The following is a 15,913-nucleotide window of genomic DNA, read 5'->3' as shown; positions in this document are numbered from 1 at the left end:
ACCAAGTGAACATTTGTTTGATAGATACACCTGCTTTCGAATAGTACATTATATATCAAAACATCCATTTCATTTTGAAAGAGGGATGCCTCTGAAGCGTATACATTTTATCAGACGGGTTTTTTTTTTTGGCCAGTAAGGCCATGTTGATTTGATTATATGGATGACATCCTCCGGGAGCCCCAAAACTGATGTGCGCGTGCGAATAAAAAAAAAGTTTTGCAAAAAAAAAAGTTCTTTTCATTATGAAATCTACGTGGTCATGGGGGTTGAGCAAATGGCACAGAATATGGTTTGGCGAATAATCTAGTCTTCAAGTTCATTTCTTTACAATTTCGTCTTTTTTCGTTTGATTTTGGCATTCTACGACATTGGTATAGTTTTTATTAATTTTTTTTGTAACTTATGGTATATTTTTGCTCATTTTGCAACTGTTTTGTACGATTTACAGTATGGATGAAAACTTCTTTTTTTTGGAAACGGCCGAAAATTCGCACGCACGGATGTCATCCATATAATCAAATCAACATGGCCTAACAATTAATTAAAAGAAAGACTGACAAAAACTAAGAGTTAATTGCAGCATCAAGATTAGCATTTATTCACCTTCATACATTGATGATAATAAAGGTTCATATTGCACTAACACCTACAGCAAAAATAACTTGTTTACCATGTATACCGGGTAACTGTCACCACAATGTAAGATCAGAGCTGCTAGTTGTAGGTTTTACATACAATGTATATCCTTTCAAAGAAGAACTCAGGAGAATGGTACAGGGTCCAGCCCTGAATTCATTTTTAGTACACTCCTGAAGTTTCAGAGGCAAGTACAGTTGGGCAATGCATTGTCTGTGACATTTTTCTTTCAGTGCTAAATCACCTGAAACTTGGACAAGACGAAAGCCATACAAAGTACATGTATATGTAGCTGTACTCTGCTCTAGTTCCTATACATTTTGAAATGAATTTTTCTACACGACATTGTAAATTATATAAACTGGGTTCTTAACTACACTTGCACCAAAGGGATATTACATTGGCAACGTTGTACAGTTGTAACAATAAAATGCATGAATTGTTAGCAAGTTTACAAAGATGTGGATGTTTGCAAAAATAACACAAGTCAGCATTTAATTATCATTACTTAATCAATCTTAATCTTTGTAACTTCCTTGAGGACAACAAATACAAAATTGCAGCTATATTCAACTATACAGCCATTATAGCAAACAATAGGCATATTATACACAATTATTACATGACATACAGATTACAATATCATCATTAAGTGGCTATCCCAAGGCACTGTTAAGAAGTGACATTAAGGCCATGTTGATTTGATTATATGGATGACATCCGCGCGTGCATGAATTTTCGGCCGTTTCCAAAAAAAAAAGGTTTCAACCATGTTGTAAATCGTACAAAACAGTTGCAAAATTAGCAAATATATACCGTAAGTTGCACAAAAAATATTGGAAAACAAAATCAATGTCGTAGAATGCCAAAATCAAACGAAAAAGACGAAAATGTAAAGAAATGAATTTGAAGAGAAGATTATTCGCCATACCTTACCATGTCATTTGTTCAACCTTCAAGGCCATGTAGAGTTCAGAATGAAAGCAACTTTTCTTTTGCCAAACTTTTTTTTATTCGGACGCTCGCATCAGTTTTGGGGTTCCCAGAGGATGTCATCCATATAATCAAATCAACATGGCCTAATACACGAAAGAGAAGTGCATTTTCACGTGTGTACATTGTGGTATTGATTTGCCTCTGTTTTAACTCTTTTATAACACTAAATGACCCTATGTGGATGTTAGTATTGTCGCATATTGATGACAGTTCAACATTATTTTTAGGAAAAGACCAAAATTAACAATCCAAAAAGAACGTAACAGGGACAATACATGTACACCAAGACAATGGCTTTCAAAAATAAGTCTACATGTATGATAATAACAATAAGTTTTAATGTTACTCTACTCAAAATCTATGTGAAGGGTAATTTTGTTTCATCATCTTTTCTAGATTTTATCTGGGAGAAACCTGAAAAACATGAATTCTTAACAATAAACTGAACTGAACAGAGTATGCAGTATTTACACTAGTTTACGCACATGTATCAAGCAATGTAGAGACTAGACTTTCGTATAGACTTCAATTTCTAATAGTATTTATTTTGAAGTACTGCTATTAAGATGAGAATCACATTTGACAGTTTGCAAAGTTCAAAACTGTTTAAGAAGGAGGTACACTGTATAAAGGTGGTTCTTGAATATTAATTAAACAACATCATATGTACAAAATGTATCTTAATCTACTCAATCTATAAACGAAGTCTAATTAATGCTGTACTAATTGCATCAAAACTGATATAATCAGAGAACAAGACAAATCAATTATGAATGCTTCAATTATGTAGAACACTTACAGAACAATCAAAAAACATCACTTGAGTACGACATTCGAGAAGTACGTGTAGGTGATTCCTTGGAAAACCACACAGAGAAATCACCATCATGAGAATCAGCAAATTCACAGATCTCATGGGTTCCGGGTTCGATTCCCGAGACATCAGGTGCTTGCCATCTCTTCACAAGCAATCCACCTTGTTCACATTTCTCACAGGTGTTGAGTGAAACACTCGGTGCAAGTTCAAATCATCTTTGAGAAGTAACTTGCGTCATGCACTGCAGTTCTGCAACAGTGTGCTAGGTGGCAGTGCTGAAAAACCATCACTGATGAGAAGGTTGGACTAGTTCAGCTAGCTGCAACAGGCGGGTGTGTTTGAGTCTTCCGAGTCCGTTCGCCGTCTGTGATTGTTCATGTCGTGCATTCCGTCCTCGATAATTCCGTCGGCGTTGAGAAGACTCGCGCTCCCGTCGTAAACGGTCAAACCGCTGGACTTGTCCGTCTGACTGAGCTTGATCAGCGACAGCGACACCTGTAAAAATGCCTCCTGGATTCCTGTGACAAACGAAAGTATGAAGTTACTGTTGGGCCACACCAAGTAAATTTTATGGGTGACGTTCGCGCGCGCATTGATTTTGGCCTCACAGTTCCCAGAAAAAAAAACAAGAAATTCTGCTTCCTGTAACTATGACCAAAGAGTCACGACAGTGCCACAAATAGGTTTGTACGGACCAAAGCTTATGAAGCATCAAGCAAGGAAATCATGACTTCCTTTAGGATAGTTTAGTTTGGTACATGCTGCCACATTTGAAGAAACTTGCTGACCGCTCCATCTATCTCCCCAAAGCACAAGATGACAACTGCTGTTCCACCTGATTTATTGCTGTTTTGATGATGAATAAAAGACTTCTTGTCACCTCATTCAATTTGTGTCCTAACATTTGTCGTCTATTAGTATATTTCTAATCTAGACATCTTGCTTTTTAGGGCCCTTCTTGCAAATTTTTTTTTTTCGCCCTCTCGCATTAGATTTAGGGTTTCCAAAGGACGTCATCCATAAAATTTACTTGGTATGGCCTTAGTAGAAGTACTAGTAGTACAATGCCTTGGGAAATCAGCCTTGCAGCAAAAGCTGAAGGTTTACAATTCAATTCGTATTCAACTACCGTAAAACCAACAAGTTAGTACTGTAATTTGTACAAGTAAACTTTCAATAGTGTCACCATATTTGCTGAAGACATACATAATATGAAGGTATGAAAAAATGTGATTTCAAAAGTTGATGAAAATGAGAGTCACTCTTATCAGGGGACTTAGCAAGTCACAATATTTCATCAACTAATTACAATATTCATAACCGTTACAAACAAAATGACACAAAAAGAAACATCTAGAGTTAAATGGATTCCTACATGGTAAATGAAAGTAATATGGACACAAGGTGTGAAAAAAATTTCATGTGGTTTCAAAATTTGAGAAAGCTGAAAATTGAATAAGCTAATCTAGCATTAGGCACATTTGAACAAATGACACAAAAAGCCAGCAAAATCTAGTTGTGTAAAAGAAAACCCCAACATCATATATACTTAGTAACTACAATTAAGGATTAGTGATCACCAATTACAGATCGAAATCGGTAGGTATAACCAGACTCCCGCAAACAGCAGAATTTGCACTCTATGTAACTATAACTGTATAGAGGATGAAGCACACTTTGTTTTAGAATGTGCGGTATACAATGACATCCGGAAATCCTTTATTAGCTCCTTACAGTTAGAAAAGAAATATGCATACTTGCCGAAAATAGAATTGTTCAAACATATCATGACATCCAAGCGCTATGATATAATTGAAAAACTATGTAAATTTGTTCCTACATGTTTCAAAAAGAGAGAAGAGATCCTGTAGTTAGATCCTGTAGATAGAGAAATAGCACGCGAATGTAACAATGGCTTCTTCTATTCTTGTTACCAAGTTATTTAACTTATAAGTGCATTTGGCCCGTGTAGGGCGTGAACATGCAATAAAGTTCATTGTCATTGTCATTGTCATTACAAAATCTATTTTCAGAAGCTTGTACAGTACATGTATATTAGGTTGTCTACTTACCATCATTAGTCAGTGCTGATGTTTCGTAGTACAGTGCGTTTATAGAGTCGGCGTACTGCTCTGCTTTTTCTCGGCTGACTTCACGCCGAGACGCTAGGTCCGTCTTGTTGCCGATCACACACATGATGATCGTGCCTTCCACATTTTTCTTCAACTCTGTCCATTACAAACAAGAAGAAACAATCATCACAAAAAATATTGTTTTCTGTGTCCTATGGAAAAAAAGCTTCTACATCTACAATTGGCTGTGTGTGCTCAACAGGCAAACCAATAAATAAAAATAAATAAGAACAGCATGAAAGTTCATCTGAGTTGGTAAATTACATTATGAAAAACTCTTCTCCAACTCCAAATTTGACTCACCAGGAAATTTTCCAAAATCTTATATCGGGGAAACTGAGCGCTCACTAAAAACCAGGTTTCTAGAACATAGATGACCAAGTTCTGTTGCATCTGAGGTGTCACAGCACATCCACATAGAGTCACCAAGACAGTGGATCTAGAGGGGGTCAGAATCTTGGATACCGAACAGGACTACTTCAAGAGAGGCATAAAAGAGGCCATATACATCAGGGCACTTCAACCATCGCTCAACCGGGACGGGGGGCGATATCGACTTCAGACAACCTTTGACCCTTTGCTGACGTCACACGTGGGAAAAATCACGTGTCCACAGCACTTGGGTCAGATAGCTGAGGAAGACTGAGTCAGTGATTCAGTCGAAAATTTCTGGTGAGTCATATTTGGAGTTGGAGAACAGTTATAAGTTTTTGATAAAAATAAATAAGAACACATACTTACCATCTACCCAAGACTGGATGTTCTCAAAGCTTTCCCTACAGGTGATGTCGTAAACCAGCAGAGCTGCATTGGCTTTTCTGTAGTACATGGGAGCCTGGAGAAACAAAGGGAAGAAGTCCCCAGTAGTTCCTAGTTCTACCTTTTTGTAAAATCATTTTAACGCGACTACTACTAATCTTCAGTCAACAACTTTGATGTCTGTTGCTTGTTCTCTTTCCAAGCGTGCCGAACATTTTGCCGACAGAAACTGTAGCTTTAAGTTAGTGTTCCCTCTAGTCCAGGTTTTTTAAAAATCATTTTAACGTGACTACTAGTCTTCAGTCAATAACTTTGATACCTGTTGCTTGTTCTCTTTCCCAGAAAACATTTTGATGCCGGAAACTGTGGCTTTAGTGTTCCATTGAGGCTTTAGTGTACCCTAGTTTTATCTTTCTTTCTTTTTTCAGCGTTTTAACTGACTACTTCATGCAGTCAACAGCTTTGATGCCTGTCGCTTATTCTCTTGCGACATGCAAAACTTTGGCTTTAAGTTGGTTCCATTGAGGCTAGGTAGTCCCTAGTTTTATCTTTCTTTTTTTTTCAGCGTTTTAACCGACTACTTCATGCAGTCAACAGCTTTGATGCCTGTCGCTTATTCTCTTGCGACATGCAAAACTATGGCTTTAAGTTGGTTCCTTTGTTTTATCTTTCTTTTTTTCATCATTTTAACACAACTACAGTCAACAGTTTTGATGCCTGTCGCTTATTCTCTCTTGCAGCGTGGCTTTTAGTTTGTGTTCCATTGAGACTACATGTACATGTAGGTAGCCTGAAGTTTTATCTCTCTTTTTTTTATCATTCTATTTTAACACAACTACTTCAGTCAACAACTTTGAAGCCTGTCGTTTATTCCTTCTCGCAGCGTGCCGGACATTTCGCTGCCCGCTGTTACCCGGACGTGTTTCCTGGCCAGACGACGTGTGAAGACCGTCGCGGCGGGGGGAGAGGGGACGACGTGACATTTCACGCCGAGGTTCTGACACGTTTGATGAATGAAAGCCCGACCCTGGAGCTGTGTGTACTGTGTCAATATATAGCAGCTTAGGCCACACCAATTTAATTTCTTGGCTTTCTTCTAGAAAAATAATGTAGCGGGCAGGCAGGAAAAAAATAAAAATACAAACGGGCCTAGACATCCTACATTGTATTATGGCCCAAAATGGTACATGTACGATAGGAGCCATGAAGTGAACACACCAGGCTGGTTCAAAATTTAAACAATGAATTTTGAACTTTTAATGATACATTTGCATTGAAAAATGGAATAACTAACAACTAGGAAGAAAAGGACTGTTTGCAAATGTTCAGGGCAAAATATCAGCATTTTGCAGTTGATTCTGAATTTTTTTTTTGCAAATCAGAAAAAAATGAAGCAGGAAAATCCTTTAACCAAGAAATTAAATTGGTGTGGCCCTAGGGCAAATCTAGAGAGTTCCAAAATGTCTAGTACATACATGTTGCAATTGTACATGTACTATGAGTCTTGAAACTTTTGTGATCATTGTTTTATTTCACCGCGGAGGTTCTGACACGTTTGATAAATGAAAGCCTGACCCTGAATTTGTGTGTACTGTGTCAATACTAAATAGCAGCTAAGGGCAAATCTAGAGAGTTCTATAATGTGTACTAGTGGTGCATACCGGTTCACTGGACTTGGATCCGGACTTGTAAGAATGTTTAGGTTCAAGTCCAAAAAAAACTAAAAGTCAAGAACCGAGTCCGGACTTATTAAGAACATAAAAGACCATTTCACATACCCCTTTTCTTTCCAAACCACCTAAAACCTTCCGTAGATTGCAAAATCTTTGCTGCAAAATGAAGAAAACATTGCCATCGGGCATCGTCAAGTACCGGCCTCCATCTTATGTGGCCAAAGTTTCACCCAGACAACATTGCAAGGTTGCCAACATGCAATTTTGTATATGCCATGGGTTTAGGTCTGGACTTACAAGTCCGGAACTGAACCTAAACCTCTGGACTTGAATCCGGACCTGAACCTAAATGTGGGTTTAGGTATGCAGCACTAATTTGTACTGTGAAAAAAACATACATACATACATCAAAACAAAATGAAATCAGTTCAGAAAAGAAATCAGAGACAATTAATAAAAATTACCAATCTTTATCAATTTTTCTCACTTGAAACTTTTGTGGTGAACGTGTCATTTTGCGACAGGGAAAGAGAGGTTTTTGCAGTGATTTGAAATCGTGGTTGAAACAATAATTATTCCGTTACGGTAGTACAGTTAAGTCATACAAGGAGGACATATTCACAGGGTTATGAATTTGCATTTCTTTTTGTAATTTCTTACAGAATGAAATAAGTTTTCTAAAAATGAATTTCAACCCCTGCACTAGCAGTCATTCCTAAGGCCTAGGCCACACCAATTTAATTTGTTGTTTCATGGATTTGCCCTGTCCATTTTTTTCTGATTTGGAAAAAAAAAAATTAATTAACTGCAAAATGCTCAATGAAAGACATATTTTGGCCCAAACCATTGAAAAAAAGTCCCTTTTTTCTGGTTCTTAAAGTTTTTCAATGTAACCATTTCATTTTGTGTCATTAAAAGTTCAAAATCTATTGTTTTGATTATAAACCAGCCTGGTATGTTTACTTCATGGCTCATATTGTAACATTTCTGGCTATCATGGGGTGCCTTGGCCTGTTTTTTAAATTTTTTATTTCACCCTGTCGCTTTATATTTTTTCTGAAAAAATCTGAGAACCAACAAATCAAATCGGTGTGGCCTAAAGATCTAAAACAAGTGACAAGACAGGACTGAGTGAGATACATGTACCGGGGAAAAAGGGAATCACTTGTGACGCTACATGCTAATTCTAATTCCATCCTGCCAAATGATACTCCAAACGACAGGAAGACAAACATTTTAGTTCCGCAAGGCCATCCCTACAAAGGGAAACCCCACACAGCCGAATTTTCTGCCACATTCCCACCATAGCTGACATTTTTACTGTAGGAAATGGGAAAGCCGTCTGAAGCTTCGAGTAAAGTGTTGTAAAATTTAAAGAGGGCCTGCAAGGGGGGGTCCCGACAACGCTCTACGCTGAGTTCGGAAACCTCTCGATTACGCTTTACAATAAATTCCAAGTGGCTACAACGCATTACGTAGAATTAAAATGGCGATTACGCTCTACGCAAAAATATTAGTCTAAGAGCAGTCCGTCTACGCTCTACGTAGAATTAAAACGGTCAATTACGCTCTACGGAACAGGGCTTGAGGGCCCCCTTTAAAGCTTTGTTTCAATGCAACAGAAATTCATGGTGTGAGTGTTTCATTTCTGTTGTGTTGGAAGAAAGTTGAAATTTTACATTACCAGTTTGAAGCTTGATTAGAAAGTCATAGAGGGTGTCTAGAAAAATCCACATCAAGCATATAGGCTCCTCAGGTTTATTCTTAACATTGCAGTATCCGTTTGGCTACGAAGTTTCCCTGTTGGTTACAGTGTTCAGGGGTGCTAGAATATACAGTGCAATTTTAAGGAATACAGTGCAATTTTATGGAATACAGTGCAATTTTATGGAATACAGTGCAATTTTACGGAATACAGTGCAATTTTACGGAATACAACTTGCAATTTTACGAAATACAGTGCAATTTTATGGAATACGGTGCAATTTTATGGAATACAGTGCAATTTTACGAAATACAGTGCAATTTTATGGAATACAGTGCAATTTTACGGAATACAGTGCAATTTTATGAAATTCCGTAACAGTGCAATTTTACGGAATACAGTGCAATTTTATGAAATACAGTACAATTTTTCTAGACTGAGTATACAGTGCAATTTTATGGCATACAACTTGCAATCGCATAGTATACAGTGCAATTTTGCTAGTATACAGTGCAATTTTACAAGACAAGTATACTAATATGATTGCACTGTATTCCGTAAAACTGCACTGTATACTCTGGCACCCCTGGTGTTAGGCAGCAGGAATCCAGAGAAGTTTAGGAAGATTCAAATTGACATTCATCTATTTATTGAATTTTACAACAGCTGAAGGAAATCACTTCCAAAATCTTGAAATTACAGGAAACAGCTGTATACATACATTCCAAATCTGGCCGCTGTATGCAAGGACCAGGTAAAAAAAAAATAGAATGAGACGTAAAGAAAATTATGGAGAAAGACTGACCATGGATCTGAACCTCTCCTGGCCTGCTGTGTCCCACAGTTGTAACTTTACCCTGTAGTCATCTACTGTCCTACAAACAAAATGCAGAACAAAATAAAACACTGTAATTATAGAATTTCCTCATTAAGTATGCAAATAAAGTCCTCATTTGCATAATTTGCATTTAATTAGGTTCATCTTTCTCTCAGCTACCTACACACCAAAAATGATGAAAATATGTTGTTCCTATCTGGACTTACTACTAGTATTGGCTTTGAAACATTTTGCCAGAAAGTGCCCTGCAGTTCCAGAACAAGCTGCTAGGGGGACCAAACTCACACCACTTATTCCTGACAGGATAAGCTATCTGTCACCAAAACATCAAGTCCATAGCATGTTCAGGACAAAAGATATAAAAACCGGAAGTTCACTACAATTTAGGCTGGGACAACTAAAAAGACACTTTGGGACATTTTTGAGACAATAGAAAAATAATCAACATCAGAATATCAGCCCTTCTTTTGTTTATCAGGCACACATCCTGACTTTTGGATCCCAAAACTCCCGCCAAATTTCCTGTCTGTAGTGCGCCTGGGAGTGAACATAAGCAAAATAAAGTTGACTTCAAGTTGAAGTCATACAATACTTCTCAAAAAATAGTTTGGGACACTTCATCCTCACATCGGGAACGGGTTTTCTGCGCGTGAAAAATTTGCGCGCGCGTGAAAAATTTGCGCGTGAAAAATTAAAGTCCTTTCAAAATGTCAGAAAATATGCAGTACCAAATTCTAATGCAGAAAAATGTTACCCTGTAACATGATTTTCCATCTACAACCTGAAATTTCAGTTTGAATTTTTAGGTCCCTTGGGAATAGGTTAATTTGCATATCTTCCAAGAAACATCAAAATTAAAAAATTACTTGAATTTGCCAGAAAAACATGGAACAGTTACTAATACAAGGTTTTGTATTGTTAAATTTAACAATTCCAGGCTTTTCTCCATTCTATAAGCTTGATTTGGCATTTTATGAAGCAGTTTCTTTCACGCGCAAATTTCAAACTTTTTTGCGCGTGAAAACTTAAACTTTGAAAATCACCTAAAAGTCACTGAAAAGTTTACAAAACAAGGCTATGTACTCTAGAATGTGATAATATGATACTCAATTCTATTTCATGACTTTTCATCTGTATTTTTAAGTCCAAAACAGCAAAAAGTTTTTAAATCCCTTGGGAATCGGCTAATTTGCATATTTTCACGCGCAAATTTTTCACGCGCGCGCAAATTTTTCACGCGCACAAAACCCCATCTCCTCACATCTGGGCAACTCAAAGTTATTATTTTTGGGACAGTGCTGGGACAATAGGAAGAAAAGTTAATTTCGAGCCCTCCTGATGAAAAATGTTACAATGTATGAAAACTACCATACTTACATCTTGAATGTGAAGAAGGAAGCACCAATCGTAGGGCTGACATGTTTACTGAACAGTTTACCCACGTAGCGAATCACAACACTCGTCTTCCCAACTCCTGAGGGTAAAAAAATAAACAACAAATTCTGTAAAATCAACAAAATGGAATTTGAAGTAAACTCTGTTATATGCATGTGATCAGTTTTCTTTATCTTTAGATTAAGAAGATTGAAAATGTTATTGTCTGTCAACTATCAATTTTACAGGAAAGTTTGCAGAAAAAAATCCCTAAATCAGCATCTATTTTTGTATATATTTTCATCAAAGATCGTTATTGTACATTAACTGCGATTTTCAAAGGTTTAGAGGGCCACACCAATTTAATTTATTGTTTCTCTGATTTTTTTTAGAAAAAATATGGAGCGACAGAGCGAAATAAAAAAAAGGCACCCCATGATAGCTGGAAATTTTACAATATGAGCCATGAAGTGAACATACAAGGCTGGTTTATAATTAAAACAATAGATTTTGAACTTTAAATGAAGCAAAATTGCATTGTTACATTGAAAAACTTTAAGAACTAGAAAGAAAACGACTTTCTTCAACCATTGGGGCCAAAATATGTCTTTCATTGAGCATTTTGCAGTTGATTCAGAACAAAAAAATTTTTTTTTTTTGCCAAACAGGAAAAAATGGACAGGGTGAATCTGAGAAACAACAAATTAAATTGGTGTGGCCTAGAGTTTAGAATACATATGTTTAATGTACAAGAAATTAGTATCGAAAGTTCTTGTCCAAAGTCTTTTTCAAGACTGCTACCTACATGTAACTTAGGCCGACTTTAGACTGACGACGGTTAAATAGTCGTACGAATGTTTATTGTCAAGATGTTGCCGGCGACGGTATTTTACCACCGTCTAAAGACGATCAAAATAGTCGCACGACGGTAATCCTCGAATCGTCGTCACTACCACCTCGGACCCTATCGTGCGATCCTTCAGCGGGGGGTCCGAGCTGCAGCATGCCGAAAAAAGGGGTTCTCTCGCCATTTTGAATTGGCGCGCGACATGCCATCCGGCGCTGCGGGCGTCCGCCACGCTTTCTGGTCATGTGTCTAAAGCCAGCCGTCGCCCACAACGATTGTCGTGCGATCGTATACCGTCGTCAGTCTAAAGTCGGCCTTAGTCCTGGCACCATCCCAGAGTTTATATAAGGGACCAAGAGTGGTCTTAGAGTCAACAGGAACTCCTAAAGTACTTACAACAACAAACTTACTCTTATTAACCAATTAACACCCTGTTGTTAAGATAAACTCAACATGGTCATAAAATCATAAGGCCACAGCAAGTAATTTTTATGGATAACATCAGCACGCACATTAATTTTCGCCTGATTTTGGGGAAAGAAAAACAAGAAATTTTGTTGCCTTCTGACAGTGGTCAACATGCCAAAAATGGGCAAAGATGTCTGTTGCCGTGCCGGAAGGTGGATGCCAGATAATTATGAAGAGAGGAGACAAGAAAAGGCTCTGATCTAATGTTTTGTTTCTTACTTTGATGCAGTGATATGTGATGTTGGCTACATATGTGATGTTCCCACTGAATCAAAACCATTTGTACAATGATTGAGTCAAAATTTTAAAATGTAGGAACCTTGTTTTTTTCGGCCCGTCTTGTTTTTTTTCACCCGCTCGCACTAGATTTGGAGTCTGCGGAGGATGTCATCCATAAAATTTACCTGCTGTGGCCTAACGTGTGTGTTATTCAACTAATCTCCAAGCAGATGTATTGATTGGCTCAGTGTTTCAGGCATGTTTTTGAGGTTTTTTATTAGCCTCTACCAGGCTTCAGAGGTGGCTGGAAAAAGTGTAGAAATTGGCCAAATAGACAGATAACATGCCAGGGAAGTTGGTCCAGTAAGGCCACACCAATTTAATTTCTTGGTTAAGGGATTTTTCTGGAAAATAATGGAGCGGGCGGGCGAAAAATAAAAAAATAAAAACAGGCCTAGGCACCCTATTATGGCCCAAAATGGTACGATAGGAGCCATGAAGTCAACACACCAGGCTGGTTCAAAATTTAAACAATGAACTTTGAACTTTTAATGATACCACTGCATTGAAAGATGCAATAACTGTAACAATGTTGATTCTGAATTCTTATTTTTATTTGAAAATCTGAAAAAAAATGAAGCGGGCGAATCCGTTAACCAAGAAATCAAATTGGTGTGGCCTAAAGGAGAAAAGTTTGCCATTTGGAAGCCTGGTAGAGGCTAACTTTTCATACATCTTTCAAATTCTAGTGGTCCAGGACCAAATTTTCTCATTGACATGTGTTATTTTATTTGTCAAAGATGATGTTTTGTTTTTGTTAATTGCATATCTGTATTAAAGATCACACAATTATTGGCAACCTTATTTATATACATGTATATTACATCTGATTTAGTTGGCTGCAATGTTGTTTTAGCATTTACCAATAACTATTCAAACTTTGTAAAACGTTGAACTTTATTCCTACACAGTTTATAGAGAGATCAAATTTTCAGCGACCACTGTCACCTTCATCAGGATAATTAATGACCTGAAGTCAGTTATCAGTGAAGTGATTGGTCATTAATTATCCTGATGAAGGCAACAGTGGTCGCTGAAAATTTGATCTCTGTGTAACTTTGTGTTGGAATTAAGCTGTTCAATGTTTTACTATGATAAACTACCAACACAGATGAACTTTCATACTGGGTGGCGAGGGTGCATGTGCACCTTAGTGCACCCAAAATTGGACCTGTGCACCCAATTCTTTTTTGTGGGTGCACCAGTGCACCCAAATATTTTTGTAGGTATTTTTGGACATATTAGATAATAGTATGCAGGATATTCTTGGCATCTAAGCACCAGAAAAATAATAAAATCTTTGTTGTAGTACTTGTTTGAAGATTTTGAAGTTACAAAATTAATGTAGCTCCCATTTCAAGCTCACAAGAGGAGCAGTAAGATCTGTAATTAGGTTTTGTTTCATATGGTGCACCCAAAAAAATTATTGTGCACCTAAGTCCTAATGTACCAGTGCACCTATTCCCAAAAATGAATTTCGAGCCCTCACTGGTTCAAACTTTCTTCCCAAAGTTGCCTCCAAACAACATGCTACATTACTATGGACCTCCTCTGAAAACAAGACTGTCCTGTAGGTGCGTCGATGAAGGTTAGACATCCAGGTAATACGATATGCCAAAAAACAGTTACTCAAGCAACTGGATATGATTTTGAAAACGTCATGTAGGTGTACTGATGGGGACAAAGACTCGTGTTACAGAGGGGAAACATTATAGAATTCACTATTTCTCTCAATAAAATAATAACTGTTCAAACTTTCTTCCCAAAGTTGCCTCCAAACAACATGCTACATTACTGAGGCCCTCCTTTGAAAACAAGACTGTCCTGTAGGTGTACTGATGGGGACAAAGACTCGTGTTACAGAGGGGAAACAATATAGAATTCACTATTTCTCTCAATAAACTAGTAACTGTTCAAACTTTCTTCCCAAAGTTGTCGCCGCTCTACCAGGCAATCTCTGAGTCTTGTGTACACACTTTCTCTGGCTGAGACGCTAACTATGGACTCCTTGTGTATTCACAAGGACGTGTTGTTCCTTAAGGTTTTCTCAGGGACAAGACCCGGCATTGGCGACGGGAGAAACAAGTTTGGTCCTGTGTATTTGACCTAGGATTAGAGGGTTAGACTGGTGGCACTGGAGCCTGTCCAGTCATAATTTCTACCCCCTTTCTCTTATTCGCATGGAATACATCAGACATATTGGTACATCTATCAATATATTGGTATCATCTTAAGGCAAGTTAGGCCACACCAATTTAATTTGTTATTTCTCAGATTTATTTGAAAAAAATATGGAGCGACAGGGAAAAAAAAAAACAGGCCAAGGCACCCCATGATAGCCGGAAATGTTACAATATGAGCCATGAAGTGAACATACCAGGCTGGTTTACAGCTAAAACGATAGATTTTGAACTTTTGATGAAACAAAATTGCACTGTTACATTGAAAAACTTTAACAACTGGGAAGAAAAGGACTTTCTTCAACCGTTGGGCCAAAATATGTCTTGATTGAGAATTTTGTAGCTGATTTAGAACAAAAAAAATTTTTTTTTTGCACATCAGAAAAAATGGACAAGGCGAATCAGAGAAACAACAAATTAAATTGGTGTGGCCTAACTTTAATTATAAATGTTTATTAGATCTCTATTGTCTTGGTCAGCAAGTACATGTTAACTACACCAAAATAGCAAACAAGAAGCCATAGGCGACAATTCTCCGTGAAGTATTATATATTGCAACAAAAAGAAGTAGCCATTGGCGACAATTCTCTGTGAAGTGTGATAAATCGAACAAAGAAAAATTGTTTAAACGCGCGTCGGCTCAGTCATATTAAGACCCAACAACCAATCAGAGATGCGAGATGCCTACACGTGACGCGGGAAGGGCGCGCGATGCCCGAAATATTTTTGCGTCAATATTCAGCGCCGTGATTCAAGAGATTAATACCCGGAAACAATTTTTTTCTTGTTTTGAACGCATTAACATGCATTTACGCTAATCTAGTATGATTCAGGGTTACTTTTTTTTACCTGCCATGGCCAGATTATCTAAAGATGTGTGTATTGTGTGTACAATCTATAGAAAGAGAAATGTACATCAGGTCCGATCATCCGATTTTCACGTTTCGGTTTTTTGGACTCGGTTCATGAACGTATTTTGGTTTGGCTCCTGGAATGTGCGAAAAAAATGACTCCCGGGACTGTCTACAGGGAACACTCGCACATTCGCGGTGTATCAGGACAGCGCGACTGGTCGTCATTAGCGCAGTAACAGTTGCATAAACGGACGAAACCATTTCAAAGAAATGGGGATGTTTCGAAAATAAGCATTTACTCCAATATCAAAACAGCTACGGTAAAATAAAAGACGTGCATCATCCCGGACAT

General features: G+C 37.6%; 1 protein-coding gene across 1 annotated transcript in view; it reads right to left on the bottom strand.

Moving 5' to 3' along the window:
* Positions 1-2,732: 2,732 nt before the first annotated feature.
* LOC109485601 (ras-related protein Rab-22A-like) overlaps positions 2,733-15,913 on the bottom strand; it is an 18,029-nt gene continuing 4,848 nt past the window's right edge. The window contains exons 2-6 of the mRNA XM_019789287.1: positions 10,937-11,033; positions 9,527-9,596; positions 5,326-5,419; positions 4,525-4,680; positions 2,733-2,970 (exon numbers count right to left, since the gene is read on the bottom strand). Coding sequence (XP_019644846.1) covers positions 2,768-2,970; positions 4,525-4,680; positions 5,326-5,419; positions 9,527-9,596; positions 10,937-11,033 — 620 coding nt within the window. The 3' untranslated portion in view covers positions 2,733-2,767. The remainder of the gene's footprint in view (positions 2,971-4,524; positions 4,681-5,325; positions 5,420-9,526; positions 9,597-10,936; positions 11,034-15,913) is intronic.

The sequence above is a fragment of the Branchiostoma belcheri genome, unplaced genomic scaffold (assembly GCF_001625305.1).
Source record: "Branchiostoma belcheri isolate BF01 breed outbred unplaced genomic scaffold, Haploidv18h27 scaffold77, whole genome shotgun sequence".
Classification (NCBI taxonomy): Eukaryota; Metazoa; Chordata; class Leptocardii; order Amphioxiformes; family Branchiostomatidae; genus Branchiostoma; species Branchiostoma belcheri.
Note: the sequence above shows the minus strand (reverse complement) of the source record. Positions and strands in the feature narration are given on the sequence as shown.